A 15,908-nucleotide genomic window follows, 5' to 3' on the forward strand; every position below is an offset into this window, starting at 1 on the left:
AAGTATCTCAATTAAACTTGACCATTACACCAAATGTATCTCTATTCAACTTGACCATTACACCAAATGTATCTCTTATTTGCACAACACAGTTCAAGAGATTGACAAATTGACCAATGAGTTGTTTGATTTGACAAAATATAATTTCAACTCAAAAAGAAAGAAATACAGTTTTCTTTATTTGAGTATATTGCATGTAAACTGTAACTTTACCTGATAAACTGCTAAAAAATGAAAATCAAATCAGCAAGCTATATACTGGAATTCGGTGCAATTGATCATTGAGGTCCTAGACTGCAGAACAGACAAACGCCGAATCAGCTCAAATCAGGTAATGGGAACGGTTATCCTTCTTGAAATGATAAGCTCAATCTCAAACAGTATAAAAACCACACAAAAACGGAATGAAAAAATTTGAAAATTCAAAAGCACTTAACTTATCTATTCGATCTTAGCAGAGGATTGGGAACTTCCCAAATCTATAGTCCCAGAGGATTGGGAACTTCCCAAATCTATGGTCCCACGAATCCATCTTGGGGAAAATTTATATTGCACTCTTTGCATTCGAACACCAAATTTCATGCCACCAAACAAAATTCAAATGAAAACACAATAAAAATTCAAATGCAAACGCAAATGCCAATAAAGTCAAGCATAACAACATGAAGAAAATACCTGAGAAGCTAACAAATTGAATCCTGCCCAAAATCAACCAAACTCGACCAGGCACATGTTAACAAATCCTCCATAGATTTTCACTCAAAGATATCTCATCGGCTCCACCGAAAATGAAAAAAAAAAAATTATGGATAGAACCAAAAAAAAGGATAAGAAATACTGAGACATTAGAGCTGCTCAAAGTATGGACAAAATAAGAACAAAATGGTCTTCAAGGGTGGGATATTTTTTTTTTACCAAGATCAAAGGCCAAAGCGGCTTGAACTCTATTTGAATCACATAACACAGTTATGGGAACAAATTAAACTCTGGACAAAGAGCAATATTAGAATCTCGAAACAGATCGAAAAATAAAAAGCATACAAGACATGCACAAACCCAAATATTATTCTCTCTTTCACTTTAACAGTTCACATTCTTATTTTGCTGATCGATCTCAATGGCCCCAACACCTTCCTCTTCATGTATAGACTCGTGTCGATATAAAATCTCAAACCAAACCTGAATCTAAAACCACATAAAAACCAAAATGTGCAACTAGTCAAAACAAAATGATAAGAGGAATCTAGGCTATTTAATGAGAATAGCAAAAAGTTAAGCACACCAAAATTTAATTAGTGATAGCGTGGAATTTAGAAAGAAATTAAGTCACAGTCAAATAAGAACCTTTCGGCCGAAATACTCTGATTGTTCCTGCAATTGGAGTCGAATAACGTAGAGGCAGACAGGTGTTGTTGTTCCATTGCAGCAATTCGATGTGTGTGATTTTGATTTTCCCAAATGCTGGGCTGTTCTTTCTTCCGGTTTGAATTTAAAGCTCAAATCCAGACAATGATATCCTCCTGCATTATTACCGGAAGGCTATGCACAAATACAATATCTGAATGAATTTTTTTTTTTTTTGGGTTAAGAATGAGGCCAAAGGCCCAGAACAAAGAAACTACAACAAGAAACTAACCAGTACTACTGGTTCTAAAACTTCTACACCTAGCAACTCCCACAATATCATCAAGGAGAGCTTCAATAACAATAGCAGGGGGCTCATAAAGATAACAGATGCCTTGAGCATTGAGAGTACTGTTCTTGGCCAGCAAATCAGCAACCATATTCGGTGAATATGCTTGACATGGACTGAGGCAAAATGTTGAAGCATAGACCTGCAATTTGTCACAATGGTGCCCAGAGGGTGATTCACTATCATAATTCTGCAGAAGATTGATGAGAACAGCAGAATCTGACTCCACTTCCAAATTGGAAATTTGCATGTCTAAAGCCAATTGAATGCCATAAAAAAGACCCCAGGCCTCAGCTTGGAGCACATCTCCAGAACCAATGTTAATCATAAAGCCATTCTTCCAACACCCACTTCCATCCCTTGTAACACCTCCAGCACCAATGTCCCCATTTCTTGATCTTGAACCATCCACATTTAGCTTGTAAAACCCATCAGCAGGCTTAATCCAAGAGAGGTTTTTAACATGTTTCAGCAGCTGCATATTAGGCTTAGCCATAGCCTTAGTCCATTCCGTAGCATAACCAAGGATGATATCAGCAGGATTATAAGGATATTGGTACCTGTCATCAAAAATACTTTTGCACCTCCATTTCCATATAAACCAGCAGCAGAAAACAAAGAAAACATTCCAACTTAAATTGTGAATGTGATAACCATTTTGCATAAGATTAGCAAAAAGCCATCCATCCCAATCTAAAGTAAAGGTGGCCAACATGTTCGCAGGAATATTAAAAGAGCTCCAAATTAGCCTTGCCTTAGGACAATCCCGAAAAAGATGAAGCATGGTTTCAGAAATACCAACACAATGCTTACAAGAAGAATTACCAGTCAATCGTCTATGAGATCTCTGCACATTAGTTAATAACTTGCTCGAAACAAAGGTCCATAGGAAAATTTTCAGCTTTGGAGGGATATGCATAGACCAATTCTTCATCCATACATACTTCTGGTAACCAGACTCATCACAGATTAGCTGATAGGCAGATTTAACAGAAAAGATCCCAGAGGAAGTTTTCCCCAAATAATCTTGTCCTGCAAATCACCAACAGCAATAGGAATAGTAGTAATAACATGCACCACATCAGTAGGTAAATGAACCATCAACATATCCACATTCCACATTCTTCCGATCCAAAAATCTCTCACAACAGCATGTAAATCAATAACATCATGATTCAAAGCAAGATTTTCCAATATACCACATAGGGACCATTTATCAGTCCAGAACTTAATAGTGCATCCATTCCCTACTCTCCATTGAATCCCTTTCTTCACCAAGTCTGCACCAAACACAATACCAGACCATGTACTGGAGCACTTTGTTGGCTTCTTATAGTTTTCCTGTAAAATAGAATCAGAATGGAGGTATTTTCTCTGGAAAATTTCATTCCATAAACCCTTATCATTTTGTATCATTCTCCAACTAGCCTTTGCAAGCATTGCCTTGTTCATGTCGGTCGATTTTTTAATTCCTAGGCCACCAAAACATTTTGGCCTACAAACCATATCCCAATTGGTTAAGTGGACTTTCCTCTTTTGATCATAATCACCCCACAAGAAATTTCTATTCAGTTTATCCAAACTATCACAAATACTAATGGGGAGTTTAGCAGTTTGCATAGCATAGACAGGGATTGAAGAGGCCACAGATTGGATTAGAGTAAGTCTACCTGCCATATTCAAAGTTTTACTATTCCAACTAGCAAGTCTAGATTGCACCTTATCCACCAAGTTGGCATAAGTGGAAGCAGAAACTCTAGAGTGAATAAGAGGCATTCCAAGGTATACATCAAGGACTGCAGTCAGGGGAGAGCCACAAATTCTGCTGATATTTTTGGCAAGAGAGGATATCTTACATTTGGAGAGCAATAAACCATGGACTTTTCAAAACTAACAGACTGACCTGAAAGAGTGCAAAATAAGTTCATAACCTCCTTCATCACAGTAGCTTGAGTAGAACTAGCTTCAGAGAAAAGGATCAAATCATCCGCAAAGAAAAGATGAGAGATATGAGGACCAGAATGAGAAGCTTGAATGGGTTTCCAATGCCCCATTTCAACAGCAGTCTGAATAGAGTGGGATAACTTTTCCATGCAAAGAACAAAGAGGTAAGGAGATAAAGGATCTCCTTGCCTGATACCTCTACTACCACTAAAAGAGTTAGATAGCTCCCCATTCACAATGATTTGGTAACTAGCAGTAGAGACACAACTCATGATTATTTTCACAAAATTTGTAGGAAGCTTTACCTCATTCAAAACTTGCTCAATGAAGTTCCAATTAAGCTTATCATAAGCTTTTGACAGGTCAACCTTCCAGGCCATAAAACCTTTAACACCCTTGGAGTTTTTACACTTATGCAAAAGTTCTTGAGCAATCATAATGTTATCAGAGATATGCCTACCAGGGGCAAAGCTTACCTGATTATGACTAATCCATTTTCTAAGCAAGGGTCTCACTCTATCCACAATTATCTTAGAGATGATCTTGTAAACAGTACAACATAAGCTAATAGGTCTAAAGAACTGCATGTCCTGAGGAGAAGGGACCTTAGGAACAAGAGTGATTAAAGTATGATTCAAGCTAGGAGGAAAAGAACCAGAAGAGAAAGCCTGAGTAACAACACTAATTATCTCAGCTGCACATAAGTTCCAGTGTTGTTGAAAAAAGAGAGCAGGAAAACCATCAACATCTGGAGCTTTAAATTTACCAATTCTAAATAAAGCACTGTGAATATCATGCTCAGTGATAGGTCTGTTCATTCTTACCATATCAGCATCAAGTATTTCAGGGAACAAAGGAATAATCACCCTTAAATCTTCAACAGGCTCAGCAGTAAAAAGTTTCCGAAAGAAATCCACAGCAATTTGTTGCATTCCAGTCATATCAGTTGTCCAGACACCATTAGCATCGTAAAGACCATCTATTTTATTTCTTCTTCTCCTAACAATAGTAGTTAGATGAAAGAATTTAGTATTCCTGTCACCCTCTCTGAGCCATTTATCCCTTGATTTTTGTTTCCAGAAGATAGCCTCAGCATCTCTAATCTTTTCATAATCAGCAATAAGCTTCTTCTCAAGATCCTGAAGAAACAGGTTATGCCCTCTTCCTAAGCATTTCTGAATACCATGAATTCTTGCATTAAGAATTCTTTTCTGCTTAAAAATATTCCCAAAAACATTTTTATTCCAATCAATCAGAGAATTAGCCAGATTGCTAGTTTTAGAAAGTAAATCACCAGAGCAATTATTCCAAGTCTCAGACACCATGTCAAAGTAATTCTCATTAAAATCTGAATGGAGAATTCTTTCTGGACCCTCTAATACTAGGAAAAAGTTTAATCAAGACGGGGCAATGGTCAGATTTCATTCTAGCTAGGTGATTCAGACACGCATCAGGAAACAAAATCCTCCAATCACTATTGCAAAAGCTTCTATCTAACCTCTCCTTAACAGCATTGTTTGACCAAGTATAATCAGCACCTTGGTATCCTAAGTCCACCAAACCATATCTAGAGACCCAATCTCTCATTCCTCCAAATCTATAATGGTTAGAACCACCAATTTTCTCAGCATAAGAAAGTAACTCATTGAAATCACCCAATAAAACCCAAGGAAAGCCAAATTTCTGAGAAATAGGGTCAAAATAACTCCACAAGCTGCTCCGAGAAGTATTACAAGGGCTGGCATACACACCAGTTAAAAGCCAAGGAGAGGAACCAATCCAAGAAACTTTAGCAGAAATAGACTGAAAGTTTGAATCCACAATATCAATATCCACTTTGTTTTTATTCCATAGAAGCCATATTCCTCCAGAAAAACCATTGGCCTCTCTCACAACAAAATCAGTAAAACCAAGAGAGAGAAGGAATTTTTTAGCACCTTTGAACTGAATTCTAGGTTCACAGATAAATAAAATGTCAACATTGTTCATCTTAACCAGGTCTTGGATAGAAGACCTAAATTTGTCACTACCAGCACCTCTAGAATTCCAAAAAAGGATGTGATCCATTAAATCAAGAGGAAAGGGTAGGACAAGGTCCAAATTAAGCATTGACCATCTCCTCCTCAAGAGAGGAAGAAAGGTTTTCATTCACTGTCAAATTACTATTATCAGTAAAGACTTTCTCAACAAAACAAGAGGAATCCTGTTCAGGTTGTAAGGAAGTATTACTCTCAACCATATGGTCATCAGGGGGGCAATGACCAAAAATATCAGAAACTCTAGAGCTAAACACATTATCAGCATTCTCAAGAGAAAGCTTTTTAGAAATAGAAGATTGGTGTTTAGCAGAGGGAAGGGTAGAAACTTTCACTTTTCTCTGATACTTCATAGCAGACTTAGCAACAATACCAGAATGAACATTTGACAGGTCAACCAAAGGCAGTCTAGAAGTAGAATTATCATTACCACGAAAAGAATTTTTTCCAGAAGAAGCATTCATAGTAGAAGATTTAGACATACCAGTAGCTGAGGGAGTAGCTTTAGAAGTAGGAGCTTCCATTTTCTTCTGCTTGTCTTTGAAGCTGGTCCAAAGTTTAACAATAGGAGGAGCTGGAAGGTTTATTGAAGAGTCAGCAATGGTTCCAGGTTCATTAGTAGCATTGGCAATTTCATCGTGAAGGACAGAAAATCTTGAGCCCTTGATAGGACTTTTCACAGTACCTCCATGCTTAGAGGCTTTCTTCTTATTTCTGTAGTTCATAAGCATCCAGGAGCCCATATCGTCCTTAATTACTGAGGGTATCTCATTGCGAGCCTCCATCTCATTAGTCATCTCAACATTTCCAGCAGAATTAGAAGTTGCAGAAGAGCAATTAGGGTCACCTGAGGAAGGATTCACAGCAGGAGAGACAATAATAGAAGGACACTTATCTTTGGAATGACCAAAGCAACCACACTCAAAGCAAATAAGAGAAATGCCTTCATAAATGACACTGTAGGCAACTGACTCCACTTCCACAAAAGGCTTAAGAGGTTTACCTAAATCCACTTCAACACAGACTCTTGCAAACTTGCCTCTAGCTTGGCCTAAAGTGATTGGATCATCCTTAACAACATCACCTAGGATTTTGCCTATTTTCTCAATAGCATAGGGTTTAAAAATTTAACAGGTAAACCACATATTCGAGTCGACAGTTCCATTTTGCCAATAACATCAGTTTCAGGATTAAAATCTGAGCTCCATTTCCTAACAATCAAGGTCTGACCAGCGATAATCCAAGGCCCTCCACATAAAACCTTATTCATGTCATCTTCTAGATTAAACTTGAAATGAAATAATCATTAGGCAAGTCCACAAGTTGCCAACCTCCTTTAGTCTGCCATTTGCGTCTTAGACTCTTAAGAATGAAATCGAAAGAATTTGTAGAGTTAGGCTTACCCATAAGCTTGATGATGACAGAGCAGCGCCATCCAAAATCCAGTTTGTTATGGACCTTCTCAGAGAAGCAAACATTCAAACCATGCTTGCCTTGAGAGTAGCTGCAATCAGCATTAGAGAAATTGAAGTCCTCCGTCATCGTTGTTTGAAATCGGTCAATAGGATTCTTAAGCATAGATGCGTAGCTCAGAGAGGGTAGAGACTGAGGAGGTTGAACACAGGAAGAATCTAATTACTCCATACGTAGATTTTCTAGATCTGAAGAAATATCGTTTCCAGATTTGGTACGTTTGCGCTGTAACATTAAAGTATCAGAAACTCCGCCGCTTCCGAGTGGAAGGGCGGAGAACATGAAGACCGACGTCGCCACCACTTCAGAAAAGAAGACTTAACGAATTCGCCGGAAAACGAAGGAAGAATTAGACCAAACGAAGCAATCCAGAGTTTTAGTATCTGATTATTTGCCAAAATTAAGATGAATTACTACAATTTAAATTAATTAATTATCAGTTGAGTTCAGCTCACTCTCATAGTTGCTAGGATCAATGTTAGCACATATTATTTCCCATTATACTTGATTGCAGCTTTGTCATAGGCCCTACAAAAAAATGTACATCAATTCTCACTCCAATCTTCAACTAATTGTTTTTAGACCAATAAATTCAATATCTGTATCGGTATCTGTATCTGCAGCTTTGCAAACACGTACCTTCTGCGTCGTTCTCAGCATCAAATAATCCCAAATAAAAGTACCTGTAAAATCAATCATTAAGTTGTGTAAGAGATTACAAATGGGGCACAGAAACTTTCCCATCGACATTTCATGTCATCGGATTTGGCTAGAAAACATATCTTGTTTGCATATACCGGATGTAAATTGTTTTTGGCCATACACAGCAATCAAATCTGCAACTAAATATTTTTGCTCAGAACTGTCATCATTAACATTCAACGGGTAGATTTTGGATTTTCAATCAATTTTAGATGCATTGCGTTGCATGCATTTTATCTGTGCATATATTTCTGATGAACAGCTAAATCCTAATGTGAGTTATCAAAAGGTCTGCAATCACACCCAATGTGAAAAGTAAAATAAACAGAACACAGACCTTCAATACGGAATTGAGTCCCAACAACCTTCACCGAACCTGCAAAAAAAATATAAGTATTTGCAAGACCCAATCCAAAATCCAACTGGTCATGTGAATAAATAATAACACTCAAACTCACATATCAAAAGAGGACATCATCCATACAGTACTCATTTAATCACATTGCATACAAGATTGCAATCCTAAATTCTTAACCTCATAAAAGCTGAAAGTCCTCCTATCGTATCTCAAGATGGAAAAATCTATCTACATTATAATATAGCAGCAATCCTTCTTAACAATGCAATGGAGCTTCTCCATTTAGAAGGCAAAAGAGCAACCATTTTTGCAGCTCATCATCAGAATTTTATTTTATTTTTACATGTACAAAGTATTTGAAGCCCTATTATTCTTCTCCGTTTATTTCTGTTCTAATTCACACAAAAAATGCAAGCAGATGATGGCAATATGATATATTTCAAAGATGGACAATAGGAAATGCATAATTATATGTAAATATGGATGTGATGGACAATAGGAAATGCATAATTAGATGTAAATATGGATGTGATTCTCAGTATGCAAATGTCATCCATTAACATTCTACTACATGATCATCACCAAACCTATCAAATTTGAATGAAGCTAAAACACATACGCATACTCATAATCTGTAAAACTATCCACATATGTTACAATATCTTTCCACTCCTTTTACTTCCTTTTTATTCTATTCAAATCAAAAAACACTAAATCAACGAAAGAAAAAAGTAGCCTGAATTATAGAGACCATCCACATATAGGCACAGCAACAGCAACCAAAATCTACCAGCAAAATCAAAAAATAAATAGTTAGCCTTAAAATTTATACAATGAACATACGGAGACAAAAATTTCTTATCAAATTTCTAATATACATAGCCAATTGAGTATGGTAACACTGTAAAACACACCATTCAAACCATAAAGCTAAGCCACAAAAAAAACAATAACATTGTAATTAAAGTTGAAAGAAAAGACGATACATTTTAGAATAGTTGCAAGCTGAATAAGCAGGCCTGAATCTAGAATTACATAAAAACCAAAATGTGCAATTGATCAAAAACATAATTATCGAGGTATCTTAAGTAAATAGACAACAACCTTGTAGAGATAAGCCGGCTACCTGAATTTGTTCCAGATGAAAAAGTTGAGCTTCTTGGATGGCCTAAGCTCCTTCATCCAAGTAGTCCAGCATTTGAACGAGGAAAATAACAATAGGGCAGGTAATTATATCAGAAACAGTTCGAATATCAAAAGAAGATCAAAAGAATTCATAATATGAAAAACAAAATAACAAACTTAGGAGAAGTAAGCACACCTGAAAAAAATAACCCCCTTACAGCCTCACACACACACAAAGCACCGCCTTTATTCTAAAATCCAATTCCAAAACACATGCAGAACAACAAACCAAACAGTTAAAGTAAAAAAGAAGTGAAATACTTATCAAGGTTAAGGAAACATTCAAGTGACTACAATACTCAACTCGTACTCCATCGGTCAAACTTGTACTCATTATTCAGTTCATCTCTTTACCTCAGGATAATCCACAAAACAGATGCTTGAATTAATTTTGGTTTAAAGAAAGGATTGCTGATCTAAAAGTGAATAAAATTCACTGTGAAAGACGAATTCCTTACCAGATTTATAGGATCTAAACGCGATTGTTTTTCCAGTAAGCTCCATAGCTGCACATTAATCACCAAAAAGAATTTTAAGCACATTTAACAGCAAACTCTAATAGGTTTTTTAACCTTTACAATACTAAAAACAAGAGTAAAGAAGCAATCATCACCTTCCCAGCAGCATTGCCCTGTACAAACGAAAGGAATAAATTGCAAAATTGATACAGCAATAATGAACTTGAAGAGCATGACCAAGCTGAAAAATCCATGTTGATAATAAGTATCATTTCAGTAGGCAGCTATTCATATAGTCAAGTGCATCAATCTATTGCATCAAATAAAATATTCCAAGCAACCAATTTTGATTAAAATCCTTATCAGACTGCGCTAAATATATAATGAAATCAGAAATTACTCACAAGGCAATAGATCAATGACACCAATTCCCCTTATATTTTCTCCAAAAATATATTCTCCTGATATATTTTTCATCAGTGGCAACAATATCAAAACGAACACGTCAAGTGGCAACAGTCAAAACGAAAACGTCATGTCTTAGTACCTAAATATTCTAAACTTTGGACCACAATTGACATGGGCACTTACAGTGAGAACAAATTCTGCCGCCGATAAGTTCTTGAGGAATCAAAAATTTCACAGTTGGGATAAAATCAAGCTATCCATATAGATGCAACATCAAACCTAAAACTCACTTTCCAGGCTTCACTTTTCATATCTAGTCGGTCCCAATCCAATTTAAGGCCAGCTCTTCATATTCACAAAAACTTTCCAAAACAAACGCCCAACCCGAAAACCCAGAATTACCTTCCCTATTCTTGCTGATGATGCGTTGCAATTTTCGTTAAGATCGGAAGGAGATCAACATAGATTAGAAACAGTTCAAATTTCAAAAAGAGAGCAAAGAAGATCGAAATTCAGATTCACAATATAAAAAACAAGAAAAAAAAACTTAGAAGTAAGCAATCATGGAAAAATATAACCCCCTTATAGCCTCATCTAAGATTCAAACCAAAACACATGCAGAACAACAAACCAAACAGTTAAAAGTAAAAGGTAGGAAGCAAAAATACTTATCAAAGTTAAGGAAACATTCGAGTGAACCCAACGGTTCTCAAGTAAAACTGGTGCACAATTTATAAAGATAAAGAGAAGTCATGAAAAGGTTAAAGCTCTTCCCTTTTTTTTATTTTCCTTTTGCCGATTGGTTTGATCCAAATTGAGATGTTGTTCGGTATCATTGATAAGTACTATCAAAATAGGGTTTACAAACTGGGGCTTAGGGAAACAAATTCAAACAAATAGGAACTTCTCACTAAGTTTGAAGCACAATTCTCAGGCACGAAAACCAATCTTCTAAAACTCTAATGGATCAGATAAAAACTGTAAATAAACATGACTTGAGACAAAAACCCAAACTAAGTGTAAACTTCAAAAATTCATTTTTCACATGAAATTGAACAAACAGGAGAAGCTTTAGAAATTTGGCTCGAAAATCAGACGCTGACGATCACAGCTACCAAAATCCTCTTTAAAGCAGTCTCAATCCAAAATTTGATACCCATATCTCAAATTGCCAACATATCTCAAATTGCTAATATATCGAAACCACATAACCAAATTTCAAATTTACCATGAAAAAAGAAAACCAAATGATAACCCAAAACCAAAACGGAAATCAAACAAAGAATTACCCAGACGGCTATACCAATCGACCGGACAAGAACAACAGAAAAACATTACACTTTAATAAGAGGATGGTGAAAAAAAAACTGGAAAGGAGATCAAAGCAATTGAACTAGTAATTACATTCACCATATTTAGTTTCCAGCCAGGTCCAGTTATCTCTGCAAATTTGTATTCTGGTGGCACTCGAAAGCAAAAAAAAGAAAGGAAGAAAGAAAAATCATATTGATACTCAGATTAAGCAAACATGAAAATTAAATCAAGCAGAAGAAAGCAAAGTTTTCTTTCTTTGAAGTCACCATATAATCGATACAGTTTTCTTTATTTGAGTACATTGTATGTAAAGTTTGTAATTTTAGCTGAAAAACTGCTTAAAAATGAAACTCAAATCAGCAAGCTATATACTGGAATTCGGTGCAATCGATCATTGAGGTCCTAGACAGGAACAGACAAACGCTGAATCAGCTCAAATCAGGTAATGGGAACGGTTATCGTTCTTGAAATGATAAGCTCAATCTCAAACAATATAAAAACCATACAAAAACAGAATGAAAAAATTTGAAAATTCAAAAGCACTCAACTGATCTATTCGATCCGAGCAGAGGAACATTGGGAACTTCCCAAATCTATAGTCCCACGAATCCATCCTGGGGAAAATTTATATTGCACTCTCGCATTCAAACACCAAATTTCATGCCACCAAAAAAAATTCAAATGAAAACACAATAAAAATTCAAATGCAAACGCAAAAGCCAATAAAGTCAAGCATAACAACAGCAAGAATATACCTGAGAAACTAACAAATTGGATCCCGCCCAAAATCAACCAAACTCGACCAGAGACATGTTAACAAATTCTCCATATATTTTCACTAAAAGATATCTCATCGGCTCTACACCAAAAATGAAAAAAAAAATGGATAGAACCAAAAGAAAAGGATAAGAAATACCGAGACATTAGAACTGCTCAAAATATGGACAAATAAAAACAAAATGGTCTTCAATGGAGGGAATTTTTTTTTTTTTTACCAATATCAAAGGCCAAAGCGGCTTGAACTCTATTTGAATCACATAACACAGTTATGGGAACAAATTAAACCCTGGACAAAGAGCAATATTAGAATCTCGAAATAGATCCAAAAATAAAAAGTGGAGAACTAAAAAGTACTCACCAGAGCTTGCATAGAGGCAGACTGTTGTTGCTGTTGCTGTTCCATTGCAGCAATTCGATGTGTGTGACTTTGAATAGTCCCAAATGCTGGATTGTTCTTTCTTCCGATTTGAATTTACAGCTATGATATCATCCTGCATTATTACCACAAGGCTCTGCACAAATACAATATCTAAATGAAAGGAATAAATTGCAAAACTGATACAGCAATAATGAACTTGAAGAGCATGACCAAGTTGAAAAATCCAAGTTGATAATAACTATCTCAGTATGCAACTATTCATATATTCAAGTGCATCAATCATATTGCATCAAATAAAATATTCCAAGCAACCAATTTTGATTAAAATCCTTATCAAACTGCGCTAAACATATAATGAAATCAAAAATTACTCACAGCATTGTAACACTAAGGCAATAGATCAGTTACATCAATTCCCCTGATATATTGTTGTGCTCTAACCTCCTGCAATAATTTTAATTTTCATCACCGGCAACAATATCAAAACAGAAACGTCAAGTCTCAGTACCTAAATATCCTAAACTTTGGACCACAATTGACATGGGCACTTACAGTGAGAACAAATTCTGCAGCTGATAAGTTCTTGAGGAATCAAAAATTTCACAGTTGGGATAAAATCAAACTATCCATATAGATGCAACACCATCTATATCAAACCTAAAGCTCACTTTCCAAGCTTCACTTTTCATATCTAGTCGGTCTCAATCCACTTTAAGACCAGCTCATTATATTCACAAACTTTCCAAACAAACACCTAATTTATACCCAATAAAGAGTCCAGATCGAGACCCCTATGGTAAAATACCAGCATGGTTGAGCACAGGATGACATCTAGCTACTATATATTACTACGAGTAGCCGTGACCAGAAATGTAAAAAAATTCTTCTACTATGTAGGTCCAATTCCACAGATACATATATCCAAACATAAAAGACACGAGTGACCAAGTTTACAAGGGTCAGTGACACCAGAAACACAGGTCCGAAGTGAGAGATCAAACAACCCCTTTCTGGATAGCTTTGAACTAGAGAAAAAGGGTAGGGGCATCTGCTTAACCCTACTTCACTAAAGAACTGAGATCAAAGAAGAGAAGCAAAATATCTATCCTTAACAGGAATTTGGTGAGTCGGATCTTAAGTATACCAAAGTGATCCCCGTTCCAATCAAGCCAATGCAAGTGAAAGATACACAATTATATCTAGAAAATATCCAAGCTATCATGATGTTTCCTTAAAAAATAAATCTAAATTGGGATATTTCTGATGTGAAGTCAATCTTTTAACAATATGTTATGTCGAATAATGAATTTAAGAGAGATGAAGAAAAAGGAGCCGCGGTTGTAGTTTATGTTGTTTGAGACTCGAATATTCCAAAATGAGCACTCAATCAACCTATTCTCTCTACTTTTCCATTTGTAGTCTTTCTCTAGTTACTAATCTCTTGTTTCTTACGACACAGAAAAATTATTGGTAGCAGTGTCGAGAAAATAAATACTTCATAAGACAATTAAAAAACATAATTTCTAATACTAGCAACCAAAATTGAAAATGAATATAAAAGGGAGATTATAATGAAACAACTATAAGCATCCAGTATGTCACAATAAAGAGACAATACCTTCTCAAATGCCACAATCAAGTTCTCCCTTGCAGTTGAAAAGGGATTATCCACAACCAGGCTACGAAAATATCGATAAACAGTGACCACCTCATCGCCTGAATGAGAGGCCAGTATAGCAAGCTGAAGTATAATGAGGATCACAGTGAAAGATCAGAAATCATATGCAAGCACATCAACGGAAATAATGGCAGCTATTGTGTTTACAAAAGTAATAAGAAAAATAACAAGACAACACCTGATGATGAGGATTCCCACTTGATGGCCAACAAGATGCAGCTTGCAAGTAGTAACTTGAGGCAGCAGCATACTCACGAGTTTTGGAGTCCCCCTCTCCATACAGTCCTTTGTAGCATGCAAGGTCACCCAAGTAAATCAAACAGCGGTGACATGATATCAAACCTTTCTTCATGTCAGCAGATTTCATTCCATCCGTATCCATAACAATTCGATTTTCAGAATCACAGACAAATAGCCAAGAGGAAGCCCATACTTTGCTCTGATCTTCACTATTAAATCATGTTAAAATCCAGTCGCTTCTGAAAGGAATGTTTTAAACTGCAATCCTATTTTTGTAATAAGATCAGGCCGAGTAGGACCCTTCAAACTTTGTGATGAGTTTGAACCTGTAGAAGCCGTAGCAGCACTAAAGTGTGCACGCAATTCGTCGATCCGCTTGTAATGTAACTGCCACAAAGCATACTCAACATTGAGTTGCTCTGAAAATGCATGGTCCTCTAGAATTATAGCTTCATAATTCTCACGTATCTGCTGCCAGGCATTGGGATCTGATGGAACTCGCGCTTGGGCAGACCTTCGACGCCTGCTCTCCAACTCAGTAATCTGTAGAAGAAACGTATGTGTAAAAGAATGCAGATAACGAGGCATAAACCTGAAGAAAAGGCTTGCCCACACATAGATTCCTATTGTAAGTCTTCCAAATCGATACTGTAAACAGTAAAATTTTAACACACATGCAGTTCCAACATTGATAGCCCAGACATGTTAGAACAAAGTATGGAGTGCATGCAGCACACATATGCAGTTTCAAAACTGTTAACCAGAAGAATAGATATACCTTGTCATACAAAAGCTGAGCACGCTCCCAACATTTTATCAGTCTGAGTGATCATCATCCATCAAATATGTTTGATTAACCGCAAGCAGCATCAAATCTGCACAAATGAAAATAAAGAAAAACAAACTCACATCAGATAATGAAGGAACAATCTACCAAATACAGCTTCAACCATAAAAATCATCCCTTAGATTCCAGTGAAAGCTTTATATACCATGACTAGCCCCTCCCCGTAAAATTCGAAATTCTAGAACCAAATAAGTCCTTAAGGTCACGATGCTTCGGACCGTGTTGGGTTTCCAAGCAAACCCTAATTTAACAGGGTCGAGAAACCATAGCTAGGTTTATAAGAAAAAAAAAAAAAAATTGGAAAAACTGTGAACAAAAAAGAGCTTGAAAGCACATAGAAATAAAGAAAAATTTGAGATCCGGAGAAGCAAAAAACAAGAAGAAACATAGATCAATCGGCTCCAATTACAAGA

At 36.2% G+C, this 15,908-nt stretch overlaps 2 protein-coding genes across 2 annotated transcripts; both read right to left on the reverse strand.

The window, feature by feature from the left end:
- Positions 1–1,631: 1,631 nt before the first annotated feature.
- On the reverse strand, positions 1,632–2,408 carry LOC101307996 (putative ribonuclease H protein At1g65750-like). The gene has a single exon (XM_004301517.1). The coding sequence runs from the start codon at positions 2,406–2,408 to the stop codon at positions 1,632–1,634; it is 777 nt and encodes a 258-aa protein (XP_004301565.1).
- Positions 2,409–12,605: 10,197 nt separating this feature from the next.
- Positions 12,606–15,352, reverse strand: LOC101308585 (telomerase-binding protein EST1A-like). Its single transcript, XM_004301518.1, has 6 exons — positions 15,323–15,352; positions 14,975–15,191; positions 14,587–14,852; positions 14,349–14,471; positions 12,710–12,863; positions 12,606–12,637 (listed from the first exon to the last, which is right to left on the reverse strand). Exons 1-6 carry the CDS (start codon positions 15,350–15,352, stop codon positions 12,618–12,620), a joined length of 810 nt encoding a protein of 269 aa, XP_004301566.1. The 3' UTR covers positions 12,606–12,617.
- Positions 15,353–15,908: the final 556 nt, after the last annotated feature.

The sequence above is a fragment of the Fragaria vesca genome, linkage group LG5 (assembly GCF_000184155.1).
Source record: "Fragaria vesca subsp. vesca linkage group LG5, FraVesHawaii_1.0, whole genome shotgun sequence".
NCBI lineage: Eukaryota > Viridiplantae > Streptophyta > Magnoliopsida > Rosales > Rosaceae > Fragaria > Fragaria vesca.